Source organism: Rhinatrema bivittatum, chromosome 9 (assembly GCF_901001135.1).
Source record: "Rhinatrema bivittatum chromosome 9, aRhiBiv1.1, whole genome shotgun sequence".
In the NCBI taxonomy this organism is placed as follows: Eukaryota; Metazoa; Chordata; class Amphibia; order Gymnophiona; family Rhinatrematidae; genus Rhinatrema; species Rhinatrema bivittatum.
This window is the reverse complement of record NC_042623.1, coordinates 208952154-208977896: the sequence shown is the minus strand read 5'-3', so window position 1 is coordinate 208977896 and position 25743 is coordinate 208952154. Positions and strand designations below refer to the sequence as shown.

Here is a 25743-nt window from a genome sequence, read left to right as displayed (position 1 = left end):
TACTGGCATGCTACTGATGCCAGTAATAGCAGAGGCTATTCTCTAAGACAACTTGATTAACAGCAGTTAATGGACTTCTCCTCCAAGCACTTTTCAAACCTTTTTTAAACCCAGCTACACTAACTGCACTAACCACATCCCCTGGCAACAAATTCCAAAGCTTAATTGTGCATTGAGTGAAAAAGACTTTTCTCTGATTAGTCTTAAATGTGCTACATGCTAACTTCATGGAATGCCCCCCCAGGCCTTCTATTATCCATAAAATAACCGATTCACATTTATCTGTTCTAGACCTTTCATGATTTTAAAGACCTCTATCATATCCCCCCTCATCCGTCTCTTCTCCAAGCTGAATAGCCCTAACCTCTTCAGCCTTTCCTCATAGGGGAGGTGTTCCATCTCCTTTATCATTTTGGCTGCCCTTCTCTGTACCTTCTCCATTGCAACTACATTTTTTTTGAGATGCAGTGATCACAATTGTACACAGTACTCAGGATACGGTCTCACCATGGAACGATAAAGAGGTATTATGCCATTTTCTGTTTTATTCACTATTCCCTTCCTAATAACTCCTAACATTCTGTTTGCTTTTTTGACTGCTGCAGCACACTGAGTCGACGATTTCAATGTATTATCCACTATGATGCCTAGATCTTTTTCTTGGGTGGTAGCTCCTAATACGGAACCTAACATCGTGTAACTACAGCCTGGATTATTTTTCCCTATATGCATCACCCTGCACTTGTCCACATTAAATTTCATCTGCCCTTTGGATGCCCAATCTTCCAGTCTCGCAAATTCCTCCTGCAATTTATCATAATCTGCTTGCGATTTAACTACTCTGAATAATTTTGTATCATCTGCAAATTTGATTACCTCATTCATCGTATTCCTTTCCAAATCATTTATAAATATATTGAAAAACACTGATCCAAGTACAGATCCCTGAGGCACTCCACTGTTTACTCTTTTCCACTGAGAAAATTGACCATTTAATCCTACTATGTTTCCTGTCTTTTAACCAGTTTGTAATCCACAAAAGGACACCGCCTCCTATCCCATGACTTTTAGTTTCCTTAGAAGCCTCTCATGAGGGACTTTGTCAAATGCCTTCTGAAAATCCAAATACACTACAACTACTGGCTCAACTTTATGTTGTGCCCATCGGTCGCAGATGGCTGCGCCCTCTGTTGCTCAACTTTCTTCTGTCTAATCCTTCAACTCTGGGTAAGATGGCTGCCTCCACCTCTGAATGCCGACCTCCCCGGTGTCCCCGGGACAGCGTGGGCAATTACATTTGCCATTTTGCTCCTGCAATCATCTAGGGCACATGTGCGGCACCAGCCCTCCTCTTATGCGCGTCATGGCGGGAGCCTCGGGGGCATCCCCTCCGCATGACATCACTGCCTTCCTCTATATAGTCTCTCCTCTCAATTCCTTCTACGAGTTACCAAGGATTCCCTTCCTGCTGATTTCGCCTTGTTACAGAGGCTTTCTGCTCTGTGTTTCTGCTTCGGATGCTCAGGTACCTGCTCCTCGGGGGCCTTGCCATGCTCTGAATCTACCCTTTGGGATCAGCCTGCTTCCAGCTAGGACGCCTAAAGGTACCCACTTTTCGGGGGCCTTGTCACGTCCCGGACCTCCGCTCCACGGAGGTTCCTCTCTACAACTGCCTACAGTTTCAGAGTGAGTACCCCTGCTCTCCAGCCTGTCTCTTTTTCTCTCTCACCATCTACAGTGTGGATTCATGGCGTACCCTGCTCTGCGGACCAATACTGGATCTACCTCTCTCTGGCCTACCATCTGTGAGTGGATTCACAGCATACCCCGCTCTGCGGATCACTACCAAGTCCACCTCCTTCCTAACACCTGGTGAGAATCCACCTTCGCGTTACCCACGCTACAGAGTACAGACAGAATATAATCTGGGACCCTCCTCCTCTGGGCTGAGGTTCTCTGCCTGCTTCTCGGGTCATATTCATCTCTTGCTGTACAATAAAGACTCTCTATACTCTGTGTATGTTACTACTAAGAGCCAGCCTATTGCAGCAAGTCTCCACAGCCATCTCTTGTTGCAACCAAGGGCCCACGATTCAAGTCAAATTATAACACTTTATCCACATGTTTATTAACCCCTTCAAAAAAACTGAAACAGATTTGTGAGGCAAGACTTGATGGGTAAATCCATGCTGACTGTGTTCCATTAAACCATGTCTTTCTATATGCTCTGTGATTTTGATCTTTAGAATAGTTTCCACTATTTTTCCCGGCACTGAAGTCAGGCTCACTGCTTTCCTGGATCGCCCCTGGGGCCCTTTTTAAATATTTGGGTTACATTGGCCACCCTCCAGTCTTCAGGTGCAATGGATGATTTTAATGATAGGTTACAAATTTTAACTAATACATCAGAAATTTCATTTCTGAGTTCCTTCAGAACCCTGGGATGCATACCATCCGGTCCAGATAATTTGCTATTCTTTAGTTTGTCAATCTGGCCTTCTACATCTTCCAGATTTACAGTGATTTGGTTCAGTTCATCTGAATCATCACCCTTGAAAAACCATCTCCAGAACTGTTATCTCTCCAACAGCCTCATTAGTAATCACAGAAGCAAAGAATACATTTAGTCTTTCTGCAATGGCCTTTTCTTCCCTAAGAGCTCCTTTAACCTCTTGGTCATCTAACGGTCCAACTGATTCCCTCACAGGTTTCTTGTTTTGGATATATTTAAAAATGATATTATTAGAAGTTTTTGCCTTTACGGCCAACTTCATTTCAAATTCTCTCTTAGCCTGCCTTATCAATGTTTTCCACTTAACTTGACAATGTTTATGATTTTTCCTATTTTCTTCAGATGGATCCTTCTTCCAATTTTAAAGGATGGGTTTTTTTGGCTAAAATAGCCTCTTTCACCTCACCTTTAAAAATGCCGATAATCATTTTGCCTTCCTCCCACCTTTCTTAATGCATGGAATACATCTGGATTGTGCTTCTAAGACTGTATTTTTAAACAATGTCCATGCCTGTTGTACACCTTTGCAGCTGCACCTTTCAGTTTTTTCTATTTTCCTCATTTTATCAAAGTTTAGTATCTGAGCTGTAGATTTACATATTGACCCTCTTCCAGTCATTAGTTCAAATTTAATCATGTTATGATCACTATTGCTAAGTGGCCCCACCACCGCTACCTCTCTCACCAAATCCTGCATTCCACTAAGAATTAAATCTAAAATAACTCCCTCTCTTTGGTTCCTGAACCAATTGCTCCATGAAACAATCATTTATTCCATCCAGGAATTTTATGTCTCTAGTATGTCCTGATGTTACATTTACCCAGTCATTATTGCGCTCCATTGCACATATGAGAAGGTATGTAGTCTTACCTGTATATATTTATTGGCCTTTTTCATCACCTCCATGTAGTGATTTTATACATTTTGTTTATATTCTAGATTTAAATGTGCGTGCTGGTCCCTCCCGATGCAGCCTAGCGAAACACGGTCCGTGTCGGGGGATCGCTTTAAATGATATACTATGTAACTTGTGGAGTTGCCGTTTCAACATTGTTTCACTTTACTTGAAACATTAAATAAAAATCTCTTTTCGAATCTCTCGGTGGTGATACATTTTACCCTGCACCAGTGTATATTGGTAATTGAAATCTCCCATTCTTACTGCACTGCCAAATTGGTTAGCTTCCCTGATCTCGTTTAGCATTTCATCATCTGTCTGATCATTTTGGCCAGGTGGACGGTAGTATACTCCTATCACTATACTCTTACCCAACACACATGGGATTTCTACTCATATGGATTCTACTGAGCATTTAGTCTCTTGTATGATCTTTATCATGTTGGACTCTGTATCCTTCCAGACATAAAGTGCTACACCCCCACCAAGTTGATCCTTCATATCATTGCGGTATAATTTGTACCCTGATATAGCACTGTCCCATTGGTTATCCTCCTTCCACCAGGTCTCTGAGATGCCAATTATGTTTATCTCATCATTCATTGCTATACATTCTAACCCTCCCATCTTACTTCTTAGACGTCTGGCATTGGCATACAGACATTTCAAAGTGCATTTTTTGTTTGTATTAACAATCTTATTTTCATTTGATAAAATTTTGTTTAACTGATTCTTTACTTATAGGCACATGGGCTACGTTTGCATTTATTGGGATGCCCAAACTGTCCTGTTTCATTAGTATTCTTCAAAGGTACATTTATCTAAACCATGCACTGCTTAGTGACTGTCGGCTTTCCGCCTTGTTCTAGTTTAAAAGCTGCTCTTTTTCCTTTTTGAAAGTGCTAGCAGCCTGGTTCCATTTTGGTTAAGGTGGAGCCTGTCCTTTCGGAAAAGTCTCCCCCTTCCCCAAAAGGTTGTCCAGTTCTTTACAAAACTGAATCCCTCTTCACTGCACCATCATCTCATCCATGCATTGAGACTCTGGAGCCCTGCCTGCCTCTGGGGACCTGCATGTGGAACAGGAAGCATTTCAGATAATGTCATCTTGGAGGTTCTGGATTTCAGCTTTCTACCTAAAATCCTAAATTTGGCTTCCAGAATCTCCCTCCTACATTTTCCAATGTCATTGGTGCCCACATGTACCATGACAGCTGGCTCCTCCCCAGCACTGTCTATAATCTTATCTAAGTGATGCATGAGGTCTGCCACCTTCACATCAGACAGGAAAGTTACCAGGCGGTCCTAAAGTCTACCAGCTACCCAGCTATCTACATTTCTAATACTCAAATCACCAACTATTATGGCTGACCTAACCCTTCTTTCCTGGGCAGTAGCCCTGGGAGACGTCCTCAGTGTGAGAGGACAACACATCACCTGGAGAGCAGGTCCTTGATACAGGATCACTTCCTGCTACACCAGGGAAATGCTTTCCAACTGGGAGACCTTTCTGATCCAAGACAGCACTGGGGTTGCAAGACTGGATTTGGGACTTGGCTACTATGTCCCTGAAGGTCTCATCAACGTACATCTCTGTCTGCCTCAGCTCATCCAGTTCTCCAGAGATCGGACTCATTCTCTGAGAGCCAGGAGCTCTTTTCACTGGTGCACACAATCGATCTCTTACCAGCGGGTAAAAATCATACATATGACACTCAATGCAAAAGACTGAAAAACCCCCCTCTTGCTGCTGGACTGCTGCCTTCATCTTAATTTTGTGGAGTTCTTAGTTAAGTTTAGGTTGCTATGGGAGTTGGAATGTATTCAATTAGAGTCCTTTAAATTTATAGGTGTATTTACTAATTAATCTGCTAGTGACCTACAAGGGGATGATTAAACTCTCAATAAGGGCTGGTGCAATAGATTTAGAAAAGAGCCTGATTGATTTTTTTTTTAAATAATTTTATTTGTATTGGAAATTTACAGCAAACACAAGTGTAGCTTGTACCAGTAAATGAGGATTACATAAGTACTTGAATATAATAATATCAAGTGAGAGAAAAGAAAAATATATTCCTTATTACAATAAGAAATAGGGAGGAGACCAAGAAAGAAAAAAGAGTGGAATATCAATGTATCAAATGAAAAAGAAATATGAAGCATCTAACCACCGCCTTTCAAATAATGCCAATCAACATGAGTGAACCTTATGTGTGCGAGTCCAGGAAAGACTGCAATTGTGATGGTTCTAAAAAGACATAATTGGTATTTTGATATTTCAATACACATTTACATGGATAGCGTAGTACAAATTGGGCACCACATGACAATGCTTCAGATCTCATCGATAGATATTTTTTCCTTCGTTCCTTGGTTATCCTAGTAATGTCTGGATAAATCCAAATCTTCTGTCCATGAAATAAGAGACTTCTATTTCTAAAGAAAAACCTAAGGACAGTATTTCTGTTGTTCATGAAAGCGAAAATCACTAGCATAGTCCCTCTTTGTAGAATTTCAGTTTCTTGAGTCAGTTCCAGTACAGCAGTAATATTCATAGATCGATGAGCTTGAGACAAATTTCCAGGAGAATCCAATTCCCTTACAGGCAAGTAATATGCTTTAGTTACAATAGCCATTGCTTCTAGCGGTATCTTTAATACTTTAATAAGATAACTCTTAAAGAAATCTGCCAAAGACATCATTTTAACAATCAGAAAATTAAGAACCCTTAGATTTAAACACCTAAGAGAGTTCTCTACATTCTCAAGCTTTTTTGCATGAATAATTTCAGTGAACCAATCCTTGTTGGATTTTCTCCAAGGAAGACATCTTCTTTTCTATAGAGTTCAATCTAGTTTCATGAGATGAAACCAGTTTTTCCATTTCCAGCCCACGTTTGTTAGAATCATGTAATACTCGAGTCAGTGAAACAATAGCTGCTTCTATAGATACTAAAGCGTTCCAGACACTATCCAACGTAATAACAACAGGTTTTGTTAATGTTGGTAAAACACCTGAAACTCCCGGAATCACAACACCTTTGCTCACAGAGATGTTAATGTCCAAGAACCCCATTGGAATCTTTCCTGCAATACTCACAGAAGACTCTTTATCCATAAAGCCATTGCCAATGGCAGTAATACTTGCTGTGACTGGAACAGTGACCGGGGATGTTCCTGTGGCCTCCAATCCTTCTTGCTGAAAAGCAGGTTTTCCCCTATCATCCGAGGGGGAAGCCAGAGTTAATTCTAGGCTCACAGGAGCCAAGCCACATGGAGGAGACGGTGCTACTGGCATGCCGGGACTGAGCGAGATCTCCTTGGCCAAAGGGGGTGGCATCCGCTCTGTGCCCACCCCCTCAGCGGCCTCACTCCCGGCAATGTCGGCGTGGAGTGAGGTACAGTAGCATTCTCTCAGTTTAGCCTTTTGTTTAGTATGAGGCATGATGTTAGAAACAATCAGGAAATATCAAAGAAAAAAGATCAAACACGGAGAGAGAGAGCTCTCAGCTTGCTTCTTAATCAGCAGCCATTTTGGTCAGCCTGATTTTTACTGAGAAAGTGTCTCTTGCCTAAAAATTAAGGGTTGAGCTAGGGGTGGGTGGGAGGGAAAGACAGACACTAGAATTAACTCCCTCTGGCTTGCTTATTATCTCAGAAACACACAAACTCTAAAGAATATATCCCACTATTAAACCTGTCTCCAAACTTTTTAAGTCCTAAGAATTTCCAAGGCTAGACTTACCAATCCTCTTCAACCACCATTAAATTGATCTTCACTCAAAGAATTGAGAGGTTTGAGATTTGTGCACCTAGCGGTGCGTGCTTCCGGTTCTCTTCTACTGCAAAATGTGTGGGGCCTCTGGAAGCTGGGGCTCTGGAGTTCAAAACCTGAATCGCTCACTGTGATCTCTGGAGTCCTCTCCCTGGGGATGCTGGGAGCTGTATGCAGATGAGCCTTCTGGTCCTCTTCTACTGCAAAGTGTGCAGGGCTTCTGGTAACTGGGGCTGTGGAGTTCGAAACTTGGATCGCTCGCTGTGACCTCTGGAGTCCTCTCCTGGGGGATGCTGGGAGCAGTATTCAGATGAGCCTGGTCCCCTTCTACTGCAAAGAGTGTGGGGCCTCTGGAAGCTGGGACTGTGGAGTTTGAAACCTGAATCGCTCACTTTGACCTCTGGAGTCCACTCCCAGGGGATGCTGGGAGCAATATGCAGATGAGCCTTCTGGTCCTCTCCTCGTTCCCAAATAGAAATTGAAACAAACTAGCACGGGTGTGATACCTCTCCAATAATCACTCCACTCTCACCCCCACCCCAACCCAGCTGAACCCGTTTCTCATCCTCAACCCCCTCCAGTCAATCCTTTCTGTCAAGCTCCCCCCCCCTCAAGAAGACCTCCTCTTCCCCTCCAACATACCAGTTCTTTCAACCTCTGCCCCTCCAGCTGATATCTTCTTACATCCCCCAGTTTCTCTCACTTTCCCAGCCAACCTCCTCTCTCTCTCCTCCTTCAGCCCTTTTTACATCCTCCAGCTGATCCTCTTTCACCGCAAGCTTTTTTTATAACCCTTCTGTCATCCTTTCATCTCCCCATTCCCTCCTTACTATCATCTCCATCCCTCCCCTCCTTCCTTCAACCCTTCTTACACATCCCCCAATTGATCCCCTCTCAAAAACTTTCGCATCTCCAGTCAGTCTTTTGTTCTCCTTTTCTTTCCCTCCACAGCTAATCCCTCTTCAGCTGATCCCTTGTGCATCCAATCACTCTCTTCAAAATGGCCTCTTCTCTAAACATCCCCCTCTCCAGGGTCAGTGGCAACATTTTCCTTTAGGTCCCAGACCAAAGGTGGGTGACAATTGGTGAAAAAAAAGGAAAGACTGATGATAGAAGTAACATAATTCTCTTGGGAAGTTACAGTGGTGAGTGAGGGGAGAGGAGCCGAGGCAATCTCCAGCAGACCATGCACATGCAGCCTCCCCCTCCCCTCATGGTTAGTCCTAAGCCAGACTGTGATCTGTAAGTGGCAGCATCATTAGTAATGAAAGTCAGCACACAGGGCCAATGAGCTCTGCAGTGGTCCCAGACCCTCCTTGTGCAGGGCTTCCTGTTACCACAGAAACCCACGTAAGGGGCAGTGCCACTGCAGGGCCTGTGAGTGCATGCTGGCTCACAGGCCGCACACATTGACTTCCACTACTAATGTTGCTGGTGCCTAAAGGGTGCTGCCATTTGAGGCACTTGGGACCCCATTTGGAGTGCAGACCCACAGCTTGGGAAGCCCTGGTTTACAATCAGGCAGTGCAATTTTATAATTGTGTCACGCAGAGACTTTGTCCCAGATTTTTAAAGTGCATTTTATCATATAAGTCTGCTTTGAAAATTAGGGCTGTGAAAATGAGAACAGGTTTATCCGCTTACATTTCCACCTGCCCCGGAGTGCGTGCGACTGCATTTACGTGCATACTTCTGAAAACTGAAAGTACTTGAATGAATGATTTCTGCACCCTAATTCCATCTTGCAGAATGCCTTGTTTTTGTGTGTGTAAGAAATGCACGTGTTAAGTTCTGAATATATTTTTATGTGCTCAGCCCCCCTGGCAATTTTCAAAAGCCCAATTACATGGATAAACCCTTTTGAAAATCAATTTGTTCCTGAGGCAGCGGAGGGTGAAGTGACTTGTTCAGCTCAAGGTCACCGGGAGCGTCAGCAATATTTGAACCTGGCTCCCCATGTTTGCAGCCTGCTGCACTAATTACTAGCAGGCCGATACACTACAGTGCTCTCCGGCGGAATGCACTGTTAACCCGCGATTGGACGCGTGTTTTTGACGAGCTAGCATTACCCCTTATTCAGTAAGGGGTCTAAAACGCCCTCTGATATTAAGTTACCCTCTGACTTAATATCATGGCAATATTAAGTCGGAGGTCCCAAAAGTTACAAAAAGTTAAAAAAAAAAAAATTTTATAGTCGGCCTGCGGCTTGTGGGTTAAAAATCGGATGCTCGATTTTGCCGGTGTCCGGTTTCCGAACACGTGGCTGTCAGAGGGTTTGAGAACCGACGCTGGCAAAATTGAGCGTTGGCTGTCAAACCCGCTGACAGCCACTGCTCCTGTCCAAAAAGAGGAGCTAGGGATGTGCTAGTGTCCCTAGCGCCTCTTTTTACTGCCGGCCCTAATTTGAATACTGAATCGCGCATTCGCCCGCTCTCCCGCGACTTTTACTATATCGGCCCGTAGGTTAGTAAGCCTGTACTTATATTTATAAACACCATGCACAGCACTACCATCATTGTTTTCATATCCTATAGCTGATTTTAAATTTAGGTTGTCATCTTCCAGGAAGTGCAGGATCCTTTATAAATGCATCTGTAGGTCATAAGGTCATCACTACAGATTATTTGAAAGAGCAAAATGTACATAAGAACATAAGAAAATGCCATACTGGGTCAGACCAAGGGTCCATCAAGCCCAGCATCCTGTTTCCAACAGTGGCCAATCCAGGCCATAAGAACCTGGCAAGTACCCAAACACTAAGTCTATTCCATGTTACCATTGCTAATGGCAGTGGCTATTCTCTAAGTGAACTTAATAGCAGGTAATGGACTTCTCCTCCAAGAACTTATCCAATCCTTTTTTAAACACAGCTATACTAACTGCACTAACCACATCCTCTGGTAACAAATTCCAGAGTTTAATTGTGCGTTGAGTAAAAAAGAACTTTCTCCGATTAGTTTTAAATGTGCCCCATGCTAACTTCATGGAGTGCCCCCTAGTCTTTCTACCATCCGAAAGAGTAAATAATAAATTCACATCTACCCGTTCTAGACCTCTCATGATTTTAAACACCTCTATCATATCCCCCCTCAGTCGTCTCTTCTCCAAGCTGAAAAGTCCTAACCTCTTTAGTTTTTCCTCATAGGGGAGTTGTTCCATTCCCCTTATCATTTTGGTAGCCCTTCTCTGTACCTTCTCCATCGCAATTATATCTTTTTTGAGATGCGGCGACCAGAATTGTACACAGTATTCAAGGTGAGGTCTCACAATGGAGCGATAAAGAGGCATTATGACATTTTCCATTTTATTCACCATTCCCTTTCTAATAATTCCCAACATTCTGTTTGCTTTTTTGACTGCCGCAGCACACTGTACCGACGATTTCAATGTGTTATCCACTATGACACCTAGATCTCTTTCTTGGGTTGTGGCACCTAATATGGAACCCAACATTGTGTAATTATAGCATGGGTTATTTTTCCCTATATGCATCACCTTGCACTTATTCACATTAAATTTCATCTGCCATTTGGATGCCCAATTTTCCAATCTCACAAGGTCTTCCTGCAATTTATCACAATCTGCTTGTGATTTAACTACTTTGAACAATTTTGTGTCATCTGCAAATCTGATTATCTCACTCGTCGTATTTCTTTCCAGATCATTTATAAATATATTGAAAAGTAAGGGTCCCAATACAGATCCCTGAGGCACTCCACTGTCCACTCCCTTCCACTGAGAAAATTGCCCATTTAATCCTACTCTCTGTTTCCTGTCTTTTAGCCAGTTTACAATCCATGAAAGGACATCGCCACCTATCCCATGACTTTTTACTTTTCCTAGAAGCCTCTCATGAGGAACTTTGTCAAACGCCTTCTGAAAATCCAAGTATACTATATCTACTGGTTCACCTTTATCCACATGTTTATTAACACCTTCAAAAAAGTGAAGCAGATTTGTGAGGCAAGACTTGCCCTGGGTAAAGCCATGCTGACTTTGTTCCATTAAACCATGTCTTTCTAAATGTTCTATAATTTTGATGTTTAGAACACTTTCCACTATTTTTCCTGGCACTGAAGTCAGGCTAACCGGTCTGTAGTTTCCCAGATCACCCCTGGAGCCCTTCTTAAATATTGGGGATACATTTGCTATCCTCCAGTCTTCAGGTACAATGGATGATTTTAATGATAAGTTACAAATTTTTACTAATAGGTCTGAAATTTCATTTTTTAGTTCCTTCAGAACTCTGGGGTGTATACCATCCGGTCCAGGTGATTTACTACTCTTCAGTTTGTCAATCAGGCCTACCACATCTTCTAGGTTCACCGTGATTTGATTCAGTCCATCTGAATCATTACCCATGAAAACCTTCTCCATTAAGGGTACCTCCCCAACATCCTCTTCAGTAAACACCGAAGCAAAGAAATCATTTAATCTTTCCGCGTTGGCCTTATCTTCTCTAAGTGCCCCTTTAACCCCTTGATCATCTAACGGTCCAACTGACTCCCTCACAGGCTTTCTGCTTCAGATATATTTTAAAAAGTTTTTACTGTGAGTTTTTGCCTCTACAGCCAACTTCTTTTCAAATTCTTTCTTAGCCTGTCTTATCAATGTCTTACTTTTAACTTGCCAATGCTTATGCTTTATCCTATTTTCTTCTGTTGGATCCTTCTTCCAATTTTTTAATGAAGATCTTTTGGCTAAAATAGCTTCTTTCACTTCCCCTTTTAACCATGCCGGTAATCATTTTGCCTTCTTTCCACCTTTCTTAATGTCCCTAAGAGATTACTGTGCTGACTGCTGCACACATTTCTGTCCAATTCTTAAAAAATCATGAATTCTAGCAGCCTAACACAGTTATTTCATAAAATAAAGCATTTTATGTACAGGGGTGTTTACTGGCAGAGAGAACCCCCTTTCAAAATTGCCTCCCCCACCCCCTCTCCGCTGTGGGGAAAATTGCTCTTGCTATCCACGGCACACACACACTATTTTCCCTGTGGGAAATTGGGGTGAGGGCAGGGCTGGGATAGTGCAAGGGCCGTACCAGCATACAGGAGTGTATTTGCAATTCCCTGAGCATATTTCCCACTGGGGATCATCGCTGTGTATGTAAACGCAGCGTCTGCAGGTGAAAACTCCCTGCTGGGAAAGAGGTTTTCAAAGGCAAACTCCTTGGGGAGTTTGCCTTTGAAAATGAGTTTGCAGGCTCAGGGATACAAAATACCCATGGGTCTGCAATCTCTACAGGGAGATTAAAAATTGGCCTCTTAGAAACTTTGATAATATCTTGAGAAATATAAAAATGGAGTAATAATGACTCTAGGTGCCTGTTGACTCTTTATTTGACTCGCTGTCCCATGTATGAAAATACTTCTTTTTTGTCGTATCTATGGGAGCAATCTTTAGTGTGTATGGCTTAATGTTGCATGGTAGTCAACTGACGATAAACTATTCTTCCTGACAACTCATCATTTTACCTTTAGTAGGTACATTGGACGCTCTTCAGTAGTTGTTCCAATTTGGATGCGAGAGACTAGTTTTGGATATTTTGTAGCAATTTTAGCAGTCCAGGCAGCAATCTTTAAATTAAGCAATAGTTTTTCAGTCACTGAAAGAGTTAAATGTTCAGTTTAAATTAGAAATGCATTTAAGAAAGACACAGGTTTGGATGAAGATGGGGGGGATGGAGAGAAGGTACAGACTGACATGTAGAGTGTTCATGTATCAATAATTAAATCTTCTTTCCTATACCTTTTCCCACGTATTGTATTTTGTGTAACTGTATCTTCTACTGGAGAAATTCAGTTTTCCTTCAAGCTGGTTTTCAATCCCCTCTTGCAGATTTTGAAATAAGATTCTGTTTGACAGAAGAATGATAAAAAATTCACTTTGTCGATATGGTACCTGGACTGGATAACCCATTTTTGATCTCTTCTTCAATGCAAACAGTCTGCGTGTTTACTGCCCTAGCAGCCTTTTTCAATAATTGTGGACTCCAGGCTCACCTCTTCTGAATTACTAAATCCATGACTGACAAGACTGATATATATGTTAAACAAAACTTAAATTATGCTTGTGCTAGCAGATTGGTTGACAAAGTCTGAAAATATACCATAGAAATTAAATCATAAAGCCAGTACAACAGTTATATTTACATTAATAGATGTAATATAAAGGCTGGTGAACAATGCTTGTAAAATCATAAAAAGTTTGAGTCTCACCGGGAAGATACACAATATTCATTCGCTTGAAAGAAAGCTCCAGAGAAGAAGCCTTGCCCCCGAGAAGGGTTTGTCACTGACAAATCTAGTAGACACAGCATGTCTACTAGATTCTACCCTGTGAAGGTCAAAGGGTGACAGAGGGCATAATACATCAGGTGATTCATAAGGCCAATGTGATTTATGGGTCCATGAATCAAATGGAAATCTCTGAATTGTACTTGCTAACTGACCAAATACATAAAATGGTGTATTTGCCCTATTAATCTACTTTGATACATAGAAAGAAAGGTCAGCAAACAAGCAGTCTGTGATATCTTTTTATTGTACTAACATGTAGAGAGCAGTACAGTGTCTTAGTAGGAATATACCAAGGTCCAGATTTTCTAACATACGCGTGGGCGTAGATTTGTGCACGCAACCCAGCGCGCACAAATCTACGCCTGATTTTATAACATGTGCGCGCAGCCGCATGCATCTTATAAAATCCAGGGTTGGTGCGCGCAAGGGGGTGCACACTTGTGAACCTTGCGCGCGCCGAGCCCTAGGGGAGCCCCAATGGCTTTCCCCATTCCCTCCGAGGCCACTCCGAAATTGGAGCGGCCTCGGAAGGAGCTTTCCTTCTGCCCCCCCCCCCCACCTTCCCCTTCCTTTCCCTATCTAACCCGCCCCCCAGCCCTACCTAAATCCCCCTAACCTTTATTTCTTTATTTACGCCTGCATCTGGGCAGGCGTAGGTTGCGTGCACCGGCACGACCGCTGTGCCGGAGGCCTCGGTGCCACCCCCGGCCTGCCCCGCCCCCGGCCCGCCCACTCCCCGCCCATTTCTTCAAGTCCTGGGACATATGCACGTCCCAGGGCTTGCGTGCATCACCGAGCCTATGCAAAATAGGCTCGATGCACGCAGGAGGGTTTTAGAAGGGTTAATCACGTAATCCTTTTAAAATCCGCCCCCAAATGTGTAGGTAGAAGAGAAGTATCTTTAGTTGATGTACAGCTCCCCCATGTGGGCTGCTGTGTTGGTTGCTCACTGCTACTATAAAAAGGAGAAATATCTAGAGGGGGTGTGGATTTTTCATTTGACCTTTGAGGAGGCAGGTTGGAGTATTCCTTTTTTTTTTATTTAGAAGGGACCTTAGGAGTAAGGCCCGGATTAGAAAGCGGAAAGGGGATCTCATCTTCACTTCTGAGAAACTGTTTTACTTTCTTTTTGAACTTTGTATTGGAGGAAGTTTTATCCAACCTTCCTTCACCTTTTTCTTCTTCTTTCTGGAAGTCTGGATTGTTTTGTTTGATCCAGCAACTACATTTGCCACAGACCTAGGGAATTTGGTCACGTTTAGGGAGAAAGGAGTTTTTCAGGAGTCTCTCATGCAGAGAGAGATCAGAGGACTCATCAAAGGCCTACGGAAGGAGTGGATTCACATTCATTCCTGGGAGGAGGAGAGAAAATGAACGGAGGGCACCTGCCTGGTGTTAACCACCACATATTATCAGGATACACTGGAGGAGTTTGGATGAGGCACCTGAATCAAGGTATGACAAGTGGGATTGTAATGTATGCCATCTAAATTTAGTGAAGACTCCTATTCCACCAATTCTAGGAGGGAGCTCCAAAACTACCCTTGCAATTGGAAGGGGATATGGAACACCAAAAAATTAAACCATCAATAAAGAATTACAGAATTATTGGAAGAGGATTATGTAATGGAAAGTATTTTGAACCATCAACTATCAATAAAGTTACATTGGAACATCATCTATTGTCTAGCGTGGTTATTATTACTATACATGTTAAAGACTTTTGAGCAACACCCGGGGCCTTGGAGATCTGTCTCCCCCTTGACAGGGAATCCTGGAAAACTTTATTGAGGCTTTTCATGAAAATTCTGTTTGACAATTGTAACAAATTATTTTAATTGTTCTATGTTTTATGTTCATGTCATGTATGTTTTTACCATTGCATTTTATGTTTTACTGTAACCCACTGAGCATAACAATGTTATTATCAGTGGGACATAAATATGGTAAATAAATAAATAAAAACCGTACGGGAAGTTTGGATATCTTAAGCCCTTGGAATTAAGGGTGGTTTGTGGACTTCTTAGTGAGGACCTCAACCCAGGAGTTACATTTGTGGTTAGCTTTTGCGAGCTATGCTTACTTCCTTGGGTCAGTGCAATATCTGCTCATGACCATGGTGTGTTTGACTATACATTGGTTTTCTCACTCAAATCCAGATTTGGAGCTTATGCAAGAAAATTTAAGCATGTTCGTTAAGGACCTCTAGTACATGCTAAAAATGGCATGCTATGCAATGAGGCTTTAACTTGCACTTTAAAGTGCTCCAGAAAGATGTGAGTCTGAGCACATTAACATGAGCATGCCTGTGCATGTAAATGAGTATCATATGCAAATGAGAGCTTAGCATGTGCAAAGTAAGTAAGGTGGCATGCTCACCCTGTACATTTCTTACCAAGCACTCACTAATGGCACGTTATTTAATACCTGACTTGTACCGGGTGATAACTTGCTAACATGCATTGCTATTGAGAGGGCTCAGTTAACTGCAAACAGAGGTCCTGAAAAATGAAGGCCATGTACAGATTTCACAGTAAAACTATACCAATAAAAAGTGCTGGGGCCAGCTTTTTCTGCACCCGGGGCAGATAATCAGAACATAAGAACATTTTTTTTGCCATGCTGGGTCAGACCAAGGGTCCATCAAGCCCAGCATCCTGTTTCTAACAGAGGTCAAACCAGGCCACAAGAACCTGGCAAGTACCCAAATACCAAGAAGATCCCATGCTACTGATGCAATTAATAGCAGTAGCTATTACCTAAGTAAACTTGATTAATAGCAGTTAATGGACTTCTCCAAGAACTTATCCAAACCTTTTTTGAACCCAGCTACACTAACTGCACTAACCACATCCACTGGTAACAAATTCCAGAGCTTAATTCTGCGTTGAATGAAAAATAATTTTCTCTGATTAGTCTTAAATGTGCTATTTGCTAACTTCATGGAATGCCCCCTGGTCCTTCTATTATCCGAAAGTGTAAATAACTGATTCACATCTACTTGTTCAAGACCTCTCATGATTTTAAAGACCTCTATCATATCCCCCCTCAGTCGTCTCTTCTCCAAGCTGAACAGCCCTAATGTCTTCAGCCTTTCCTCATAGGGGAGCTGTTCCATTCCCTTTATCATTTTGTTTGCCCTTCTCTGTACTTTCTCCATTGCAACTATATCTTTTTTGAGATGTGGCAACCAGAATTGTACACAGTATTCAAGGTGCGGTCTCACCATGGAGCGATACAGAGCCATTATGACATTTTCTGTTTTATTCACCATTCCCTTCCTAATAATTCCTAACATTCTGTTTGCTTTTTTGACTGCTGCAGCACACTGAGCTGACAATTTCAATGTATTATCCACTTTGATGCCTAGATCTTTTTCCTGGGTGGTAGCTCCTAATATGGAACCTAACATTGTGTAACTACAGCAAGGGTTATTTTTCCCTATAAGCATCACCTTGCACTTGACACATTAAATTTCATCTGCCATTTGGATGCCCAATCTTCCAGTCTTGCAAGGTCCTCCTGTAATGTATCACAATCCGCTTGTGATTTAACTACTCCGAATAATTTTGTATCATCCGCAAATTTGATAACCTCACTTGTCGTATTCCTTTCCAGATCATATATCTATATGTTAGCTGTTAAGCCCATAACAACGGGCTACATTAAAAACATTTTTTCGGTCCATTTTTGAACACAGCACCCTTCTACACTTTTTCTCCCTCACTCCCCCTTCCCCTCGCTCATTCACTTCGGTCACTCATCTTCCTCCCCCTCGGTCACTCACCCCTTCCCTCCTCTCAGTCTTACTCACCCTCTGACTCCCACTGCCTCCCTCCCCTCATTCTCACTTCCCCCTCCCTCCCCTTCTCTCAGTCACTCCCCACCTTTCTCAATCCCATCCCTCAATCTCATTCCCTCCAATCCCCTCTCAGCTCATCCACCCCTTCCCTCTCCCTCAGCCCTCCTCCACTCACTCTTTTTCTCTTCTCTACAACTTCTTACCCTTCTCACTTACCCACTCACATCCCTCTGTCTCCCACTGCCCTCCTCCCCTCACCTCCCCACCTCACCCCTCATTCTCCCTCCCCTCCCCCCTCATTCTCTCTCCCACTCCCTCCCCCGCATTCTCCCCCCTCATTCTCCCTTCTCTACTCCCTCCCCCTCATTCTCCCTCCCCCTCATTCTCTCTTCCCAGTCCCTCCCCCTCATTCTCCCTTCCACCTCCCCTCCCCATTCTCCCTCCCACCTCTATTCTCCCTCCCACTCCCTCTCACCTCCCCCCTCTATTCTCCCTCCCTCTCACCTTCCCCCCTCCCCTCAGTCACTCCCCCTCCCTTCAGTCACTCCTCCTCCCCTCCCCTCAGTCACTCCCCTTCTCCCAATCCCATCCCCTTCCCTCGGATGGCACAGACGGAAGATCTCCGGGGGGTCCCTCCCTCGTGTGCGCCGCTGCCGCCGCTACTGCTCCTCGCCACTGCTCCTTGCTGCCGCCGGCACTACAGACATAGCAAATTTGCCATACCAAAACTGCATGAGCTCCCAAAATTCAAACAGCCACAACGCATTTCCTTGCTAGAGATCTTTCCTTTTTCCCCATGCACTTTTTGACCTTCCCTATGATTTTTACCCATCCTAAGTGCTGGGATTGATCTGGTTCCCCCTATTTACAGGGCCGGAAGCAGCCTAGGGCGCCAGGGTCCCAAGGGTAGCAGCCGTGGCAGAGATGACCGATGAGTGACCCGTCCGTCCTCACCCGACCCAGCACTTCTCTCTCCCTCGCAGGCACTGATAGCTCGCCAGCCATGCAGTAACCTGGTCCTCCCCTCACGTCAACTGTGGCGGTTCCCTCAGGTCTCCCGCCATCTTTCTTTGGCTTTCTCCTCGCGGAGGAGTGGGAGAGAGTGTGTGAGCCCAGGCGGGGTGGGCAGAAGATGCCCTAGGGCATCTAATACCCTTGCACCGACCCTGCCCATATACAGTAAATTCTGGGTTAAGCACGTGCAATGTGTGTTTGGTAGCAATTTGGTTTTTGTAAAGCGTGGAGTGGTGTCGGTGGTTCCCTAAATTCAGGTCGCACAGCCTGCGACTTTGCCTTTCTTGCCAGTGCCTTCGTAGACCTGGAAGAAGGACTGCCCTGTGTGACGAGAAGAGGTCTTGTCATTTGAGCGTTGTTGGTTTTGTTTTGACCTGTTCCTAGCTCAGGAGGGCTATCACCCCCTGCCCGAGGGGACTGGGACAGGGGACTACTTTGCCCTGCATCCTGTAAAGTGGGGACTGTGGTTGCCAGAATTGTTTTGAAGAAGTTGTTTGTTTTTCCTATTTTTAAGGGAGAAAGTCTTCTAACCACCACCTTCCTACCCACTTTTTGGAGGAGAAAATGTTATTACTTTCCTGCCATCAGGAACGGACATTGAAGAAAGAAAGCGATTAAGGCACTTGGAGTTTCATCCTTTCGGTATCACATACTTTTCTGTTTTGTGACTGTTGCCTTTTTGGATTGTGATCAAGTTTTCCTAACTTGCAGTAAAGCTTTATTTGAGCTCCACTCCAAGTGTCCTGCCTGCTAGTTCCAGGTTCAAGGACATGCCAGCTGAGACTATAAGGAGTGAGCTCCTCTGAGAAAGTGATGGTGGCGTGTGAGAGACCGTTCCAGGGTTCCCGCCGCTCTGAGCCTAGGCACCCCTGTGGCCTCCTGTGAAGTTTTGGTCTGTGTCATATCAGCGAGGTCTGGGAGAGATAGTGGCCTGGGGGACCGTTGTGTGTCCCTACACTCCAGGAGTCAACCGAAGAGCAGGTCACACTGCAAATATTCCATCTGACTCTAAAATACCAATACGATTTCTAGTGGGTGAATAGCAAAAGCTGGACTGCTACAGGTCCTACACAGAACGTATATGATAGCAGAATACCTCACCTCGCTCTCACATGCAGAATAAAGGATCACAAATTAGAAATAGAAACATGCAGACAAAAACTGAATTCTTATTTGTTCTGCTATCCACTTCAGCTTCTCACACACACACTCTCTCCCTTGCCCTTCCGCTTCCTACTTCCTGTTTCCTGGAGACAGAAGTGGGAGAACAAGAGAAAGGGGTGGATTAGGGAAGGGAGGGCTTTTTTTTTTTGCTTTGCACTGCACTCTGTCTTGTTACGCCCGTCAGTCGCAGATGGCTGTGACCACTTGGGCTCACCCCTTTCTTTGCTGCACCATCAATCCTAGGAAGAATGGCGGCCTCCGCCAACCACTCCCGACCTGCCTGGCGTTTCCAGGACAGTGTGGGCGCTGCTGACTGCCATCTTGTTTCAGGAATTACCTAGCTGCGCGTGCGCAAGGGCCACCTTTGTACACGTCATGGCGGGAACCTCGGGGGCGTCCCCTCCGAATGACATCATCTCGCTTCCGTACTTAAGCTGATTGGCCCTATGCTTCGACGAGTTAGAAAGGAGTTTCCTTATTGCTGAATCCGCTCCATCCTTGGACTTCCGGTTCCAGTTTAATTCCTTGGCGTGTGACGCTCTGGGTATCCGCTCCTTGGGGGCCTTTCCGCGTTCCTGGTTCTCCGCTCCTCGGAGGGCCTTCCTGCCTTGGACTGCTACCTGTCCTGCTCCCCGGGACACTCTCCTGGAACTACCTTTTGTGAGTAGATGACTACGGACCAACTATACCTAAACCTATTGTGGATTCTCTGAGGTGTACCCCGTGCCTCGGGCCACTACCGTATCCTCCCCAGTAGGAATTGCTCTGGTATACCCTGCGCCGCAGGTTATTACCACACCAACTACAGGATCCTCATCCGGGTTCCTGCACCTTGGACTACCTTCTCATCATCTCCGCAGAATAGACATCTTCGGCGTACCCTGCTCTGCAGGCCACTACCGGATCTGCACGTCTGAGGTATTTGCTACACTTCTAAAGAGACTTTCTGGCATATCCTGCTCTGCGGGCCACTACCGGCTCTTCACATCGGGGGTATACCCTCAGTTCAAGAACTGTTCTTTATCACCTCCTGCTCCGCGGGCTTTGCTTTTCCTTCCTTATAATAAAGTCTCCACTATACAGCTGTGTTCGAGACCTCTGAGAGTGCTGTTTTCTGCTGCCTGACAGTCAGAGCATTGGCTAATAGAGTCATCAGGGCAGAGCCTTGTGTGCCTATGCCCACAGGTAAAAGCAGTCCTGCTGATAGCGCCCCCTTATGCTTGACATCCAGGGCAGCTGCCCCACTTGCTGTCCTGCCCGCCCCACCCCAGACCCTGCCCTGCCAATAAGCCCTCAAGAGTTAATACATTTGGCCACATTCCTCTTTGCCAAAACAGAACACAGCCAACAAATACTTTTTTCAGTAGTAGTTCATATTACAAATATGTCTTCTCAAACAAAACAGTTTCATATCACAGAGGTTCTTCAAGCCTTGCTGCACACATCATCATGTGCAAAGCACAGAGCTTTCATAGTGCTGTGTAAAAGGACAGTCCCCAAGGTGTTGGCATGATTGTCAGGATCATTGCTGTCCTCGCTGTGGTTGGTCTGGTTAGTGAGCACTGCAGGAGCTCAGAGATTTGACCCTGAGCAAAGTTTGTGTGCCATGCCCCTTCCTCTGGCTGGTCACAAAACTGGTGAGCTATTTCCAGGGGGGTGGGGGGGGGGGGTTGCCTCAGGGGTAAGTAATTAGCCCCACTCTCCACAGGCCACCAGAAGGAGGGAAAGAGAGAGGGGAGAGAAAGAAGTGGTAACAGAGGAAACACACTGACACTTACTTGAGTACTTTGAAAATAAATCTGCCTTTGTTTACACAAGACAAATATATTTCAAAGGAATAGGCTAAAAGAATACAAAGGTCTTTACTGTCATTGACATTGTCATTGTAGCAAAAAGCCACCATGGGTGTTCAGTGGCTTGAGGGTGAACAGCAGTCTGAGCCTCAAAAGCTTCTGAATACAGAGAATCCTTAGAGCAAGTACATGGTAATGAAGCACTGGGATAGCCTGCATGGAGCAGTGGTATGACTGCAATGTGCTTTCAAAAAGGCAGTAACATGAGTGTGTTGTGCTTTCATGAAGCAAAGTTGAAGATGTCAAAGCCTGAAATGGCCAATCAGTAGAGGTAGTAGATGCCATCACTGTAACCTTAGCCTGGACTCAACCACTCTTGCCTGCAGCCTACCTCTAACTCTTGCCCTGATATTGATCATTCTTGCCTGCCGCCCTTGCCTGGACACAGACTCTCCTAGTTTGCTGCTTGCCTCTGACCCTAGCCTGATATTGGATCTACATTTATGCCTATTCCATAGAGACTCTCGCCTAAGATTTCCCAGGCTCCAGAACCCAAGGCCTCCACCTGAGGGGAAAGGGGTTGGTATAGGTGAAGTTCCTGATTCATCTTTTCCCTGCATAATCAGCCAGCTTTCAAGGAGGACTTATGAGGCCTTTCCTGTAGGTTGAGCCAACCTCACCACAGCACAAGGGTCCACGATTTTTACACAGTGTTGATGGTTGTCCTCTATTTCTAAAAATAGAGATGGAAGAGATGGGGCCAGGAAGTTGAAAAATGAAAGAATGTTCTCTGTTATGATATCCTGTTTGGTTGACAAGGAGTTGCTTTTCTATATTTACTCTATTATATTGGCTATATATTCCTTTACTATGGTTTGTACTCTCTTCCTTTTTGATAATAAAAATTATTTTGCACAAAAAAAAGAAAAAAAAAGAAAGAATGCTTAGACAATTTGAGCTGTCCTGGAAAGCAGATCAAATAGAGCGGGCATCATTCCAGATTGCATGATTTATGTTGAGAAGTGACACAGTTATCCCCAGCAATAACAAGAATAAGGATGAGGTAGGCTAAATTATAAAGAACGCAACTAGCACCAAAACTGGGGATGAGGGACAATTAACTAGGGATGAGGGACAATTTAAAATGATAATGTTTGTTTCTGTGACTCAGAGTGGCTGATGCAGATCCCGGTTTTAGCAGTGAGGGTGTACGTAAGACTCTGTGGATAGAGCCATGTTAGGGAGGCAGATACCACCCTTGTGTCAGTCACTACAAATTAATTCTGTCACAGAGATCACTGGCATGACTTTTTCATGTGATGTTTTGGTTTTGATTATCATCTTGTACCAGACTTCTCCCACGTTACCAGTGTGAGCCTGTGTGTTCAGATCAAATAGGGTTTATCTATGACTGGCACCAAACATAACTCTCATTTAAAAGGAAGTTACAAATAATTTAAGCTTAAATGGTTGGTTTAAAGCAAAAACAGGCAATTTTCAGAAAGATTTACATGCTTAAAACTGGACTTTATAGGTGTGAATGCACTTTAATCATGTAAATGGGCTTTTGAAAATTACCTGCATACATACACATTTAAAAAATTACCCCCTTGTGCAGTTAAAAATATATGTGCTGTTTCCGCAGATATAAAAGGGTCAGAAAAGTGAAAGTACATTCGAAATTTGCATCTGTATCCATGCAGTTACAAAGTATGTGGGTGCAAAAATACCAGTGTTGCATGCGCTGGTCGCATTTTCAAAGGGGAAACTCCAGCGGAATATAAATTAAATATAATAAATAATACATATAAATAGCCATGGAGTTTCCCTTTGGAAATGAGCTAGCAGTTCCCCAGGTGCAAAGTACCCACAAAGGCCATGCCAGCTCCATGGGCCAACTTAAAATTGCCCTCTCAAGCTTTAAACAAAACTTTATGGATGAACCTAGTGCTTGTGGAAGATTCCAGACTGATCACACTGGAAACAAGTCCTCCATTTATTTATACGGCAAATATATTGTAGCACAGGTAGTGGAAGTGCAAACTTTCCCAACTTTGCCCTGCCAATATGTCTGAACCTGCAGCAGCCACTTCTCAGGGGCATGAGGGTACTTCAGCCTTTCCGCCTTTGATGTCTGTGCTAAGACTGTAAACAAGCATGGAGTTACAGACCATGATGGCCTGTTTTCTAGGGATGTGTGTAGGGATGTCCACAAAACTGGATTTTAACCAGCACCTCATCTCATACAAAGTGGCTAGAAGATGGGTAATGACTTGTTACTATTGAACTGGATTAAAACCAGTGATAAGAAGAGAAATGTTCTGTAATCCTGTGCCAATCCCTTGCACCACCTAGCCTCACACTCCATTATTTCAAATTTACCGTCGAGATAGCAGAAAACAAGATGTGAGGTCCAGAAGTACAAATTGAACCACCCCTTGTATGTTCTGCAGAAAATCAAAATTGTTGGAGGTTTCAGTTCTGGTCGAATGTTTGAGCAAGGCATTAAATGGAATAAAATGCACCATCAACTCACACCTATCAGTCTAATATGTATAAATGACAACTAAAGACTTACTCATATTGCATATCATTCTGTTCCAGAAGGGTCTGGACGGTTTCAGTCTGATCTGCTTCAACATGGAAATCCACTTCCATCTGGGCAACAACTCCATGAACTGAATCTGGGTGCCAGAAATCGAGCTGCAACAGAGGAATTCAGTGTGGCTCACAGCTGTTCTTTGCAGGTTGGGATACCTTTGATTGAACCATCACAAGAATAACCAAAGATATGCTTGAGCTTTCGGGACCAGCTAAGTCATGAAAGTTCCTCTATGACTGCTTTTGGATGCTTCTTTTTGTCAGTCCAATAAATGGTGTCACAGCAGAGGCTTTTATATTCTCTGGGAACAACAGGGCCAGAGGAATTGTGAAACATAAGCAAGAACTCACTTGCAGCTAAGGGATCATGCGCCAATATGTAACTTAAATAAGGTTTAGAGCTGAAAAAGTGTGAAGGCAGACCCCACCATGTCATAGACATCACAAGCTTGAAGGCACCTTACCTGGACAATGCTGGACAGGTATTTCAGAAACTCTATTTGATTTTCATCCTGTGGCTTGACTCGCACTACCTTGTCTCTGCAAATGAGGAAAAGTAATCACATCTATAAATCTATCTATCTATCAATCTATCTATCTATCTATATCTTTTAAATGCAGTGCTGGTAGAAAGGTGTCTAGCCGCCTTTGGTGGTGATGTCATTACTTGATGTCCTCACATGATCTCTCTCTCTCTCTCTCTCAAATCACACATGACCCCAGCTCCTCAAAGAAGTACATGCCCAAATACGGAAAACGCCTTCCAGCTCCCTGTCTCACCCGTGCCTCACCCGTCCTTTCAAAACTGCTGCCCTTACTGGCTACTCACTTCTGGCACCCTAGGCCACCACCTACCTTGCCTAATGCTTCCACCAGCCCTGGTTAAATGTCACTGAAAGAGATTTCACCTTTCAAAATGCCGAGCAAGAGCAGCTGCAATCAGAGCCCAGAGTAGCATGTGCTTCATGTCTCTCCTGTCTCCAGCTGGAAGCTCCTTCCACGCTTATAACTGTGTTTCTTATCACTCGGCAAGCAACTGACATCCTCTCAGCTGATATCAGATACTTTTTTCTTTTCTGTCTCCTGCATTTAATAACTTTTTATTCACTCACATGTCAGCATGAGCAAACGAGCCTGTACATTTCAGAACATGTACAGTACATTACAGCACTGCAAAACACGAACTAAGAGGACGTGTGCTCACCGCCCATATTTAACTGAGAAATCTTCCCATATACAGCAGGCATGTGTACAGGCATTTTTGTCAACTCATTTCGTTGTTCAGTTTTTGGTTTCGTTTATTTTTATTTATTTCAAATGAAGCAAAAAAACAAAAGAAAAAGAAGAAAAAAAATAGGAAAGGAAAAAGAAAAGTGAGGTCCACAGCCAAACCCCTTCCCCAATCCTGGGCTCTCCCCAGCCCCTCCCTGGACCCTTTTACCCTCTTATAAATTTCTTCATGGGGGCGAGCTGTTCAACATTGCTCCTGCCCTGCAGCTGCCACTATTGCTGTGTTATTATTTGTGATAATTGTGGGTGAATCCTTGTGTCAGTGGCAGATGACCACACCCCCGGGGAAGATCCCGAGAGGGACCACCGGTCAGGCTCAGAGTTAGGAGACAGACTCACGCTAGTTCTTTTATTAGACAGTATACTGAACCACCAGAGGTGGCAGTAGTGAGCTGGAATTCCTGGCTGGGCTGAAGTCCCTCAGATACTGGAACAGTGATCCCTGGATGGCTGAGCTGTAGAGAAACTGAATATAGTGAGTAGGCAGAGTATGCAGAGTTCAGGAACCGAACCTTGATGGTAACACTCACACAGTAGTCTCTTGAAGCAGCCCAGGAGCTGGAATGAAGTAGGCCCTTGAGGAGCGAGTACC

At 44.0% G+C, this 25743-nt stretch overlaps 1 protein-coding gene across 2 annotated transcripts in view; it reads right to left on the bottom strand.

Annotated features, from left to right (window-relative positions):
* Positions 1–24909, bottom strand: part of LOC115099236 (mast cell carboxypeptidase A-like) — a 55184-nt gene extending 30275 nt beyond the window's left edge. Inside the window, exons 1-5 of one of the 2 annotated variants that reach the window (XM_029616703.1) lie at positions 24770–24909; positions 24326–24401; positions 23839–23963; positions 12937–13042; positions 12663–12764 (exon numbers count right to left, since the gene is read on the bottom strand). In XM_029616703.1, the coding sequence (XP_029472563.1) occupies positions 12663–12764; positions 12937–13042; positions 23839–23963; positions 24326–24401; positions 24770–24828 (468 nt within the window). In that variant the 5' untranslated portion in view covers positions 24829–24909. Of the gene's footprint in view, positions 1–12662; positions 12765–12936; positions 13043–23838; positions 23964–24325; positions 24402–24716 lie in introns of both variants that reach the window. The other variant, XM_029616704.1, reaches the window with a different exon arrangement.
* Between the last annotated feature and the right edge of the window lie 834 nt (positions 24910–25743).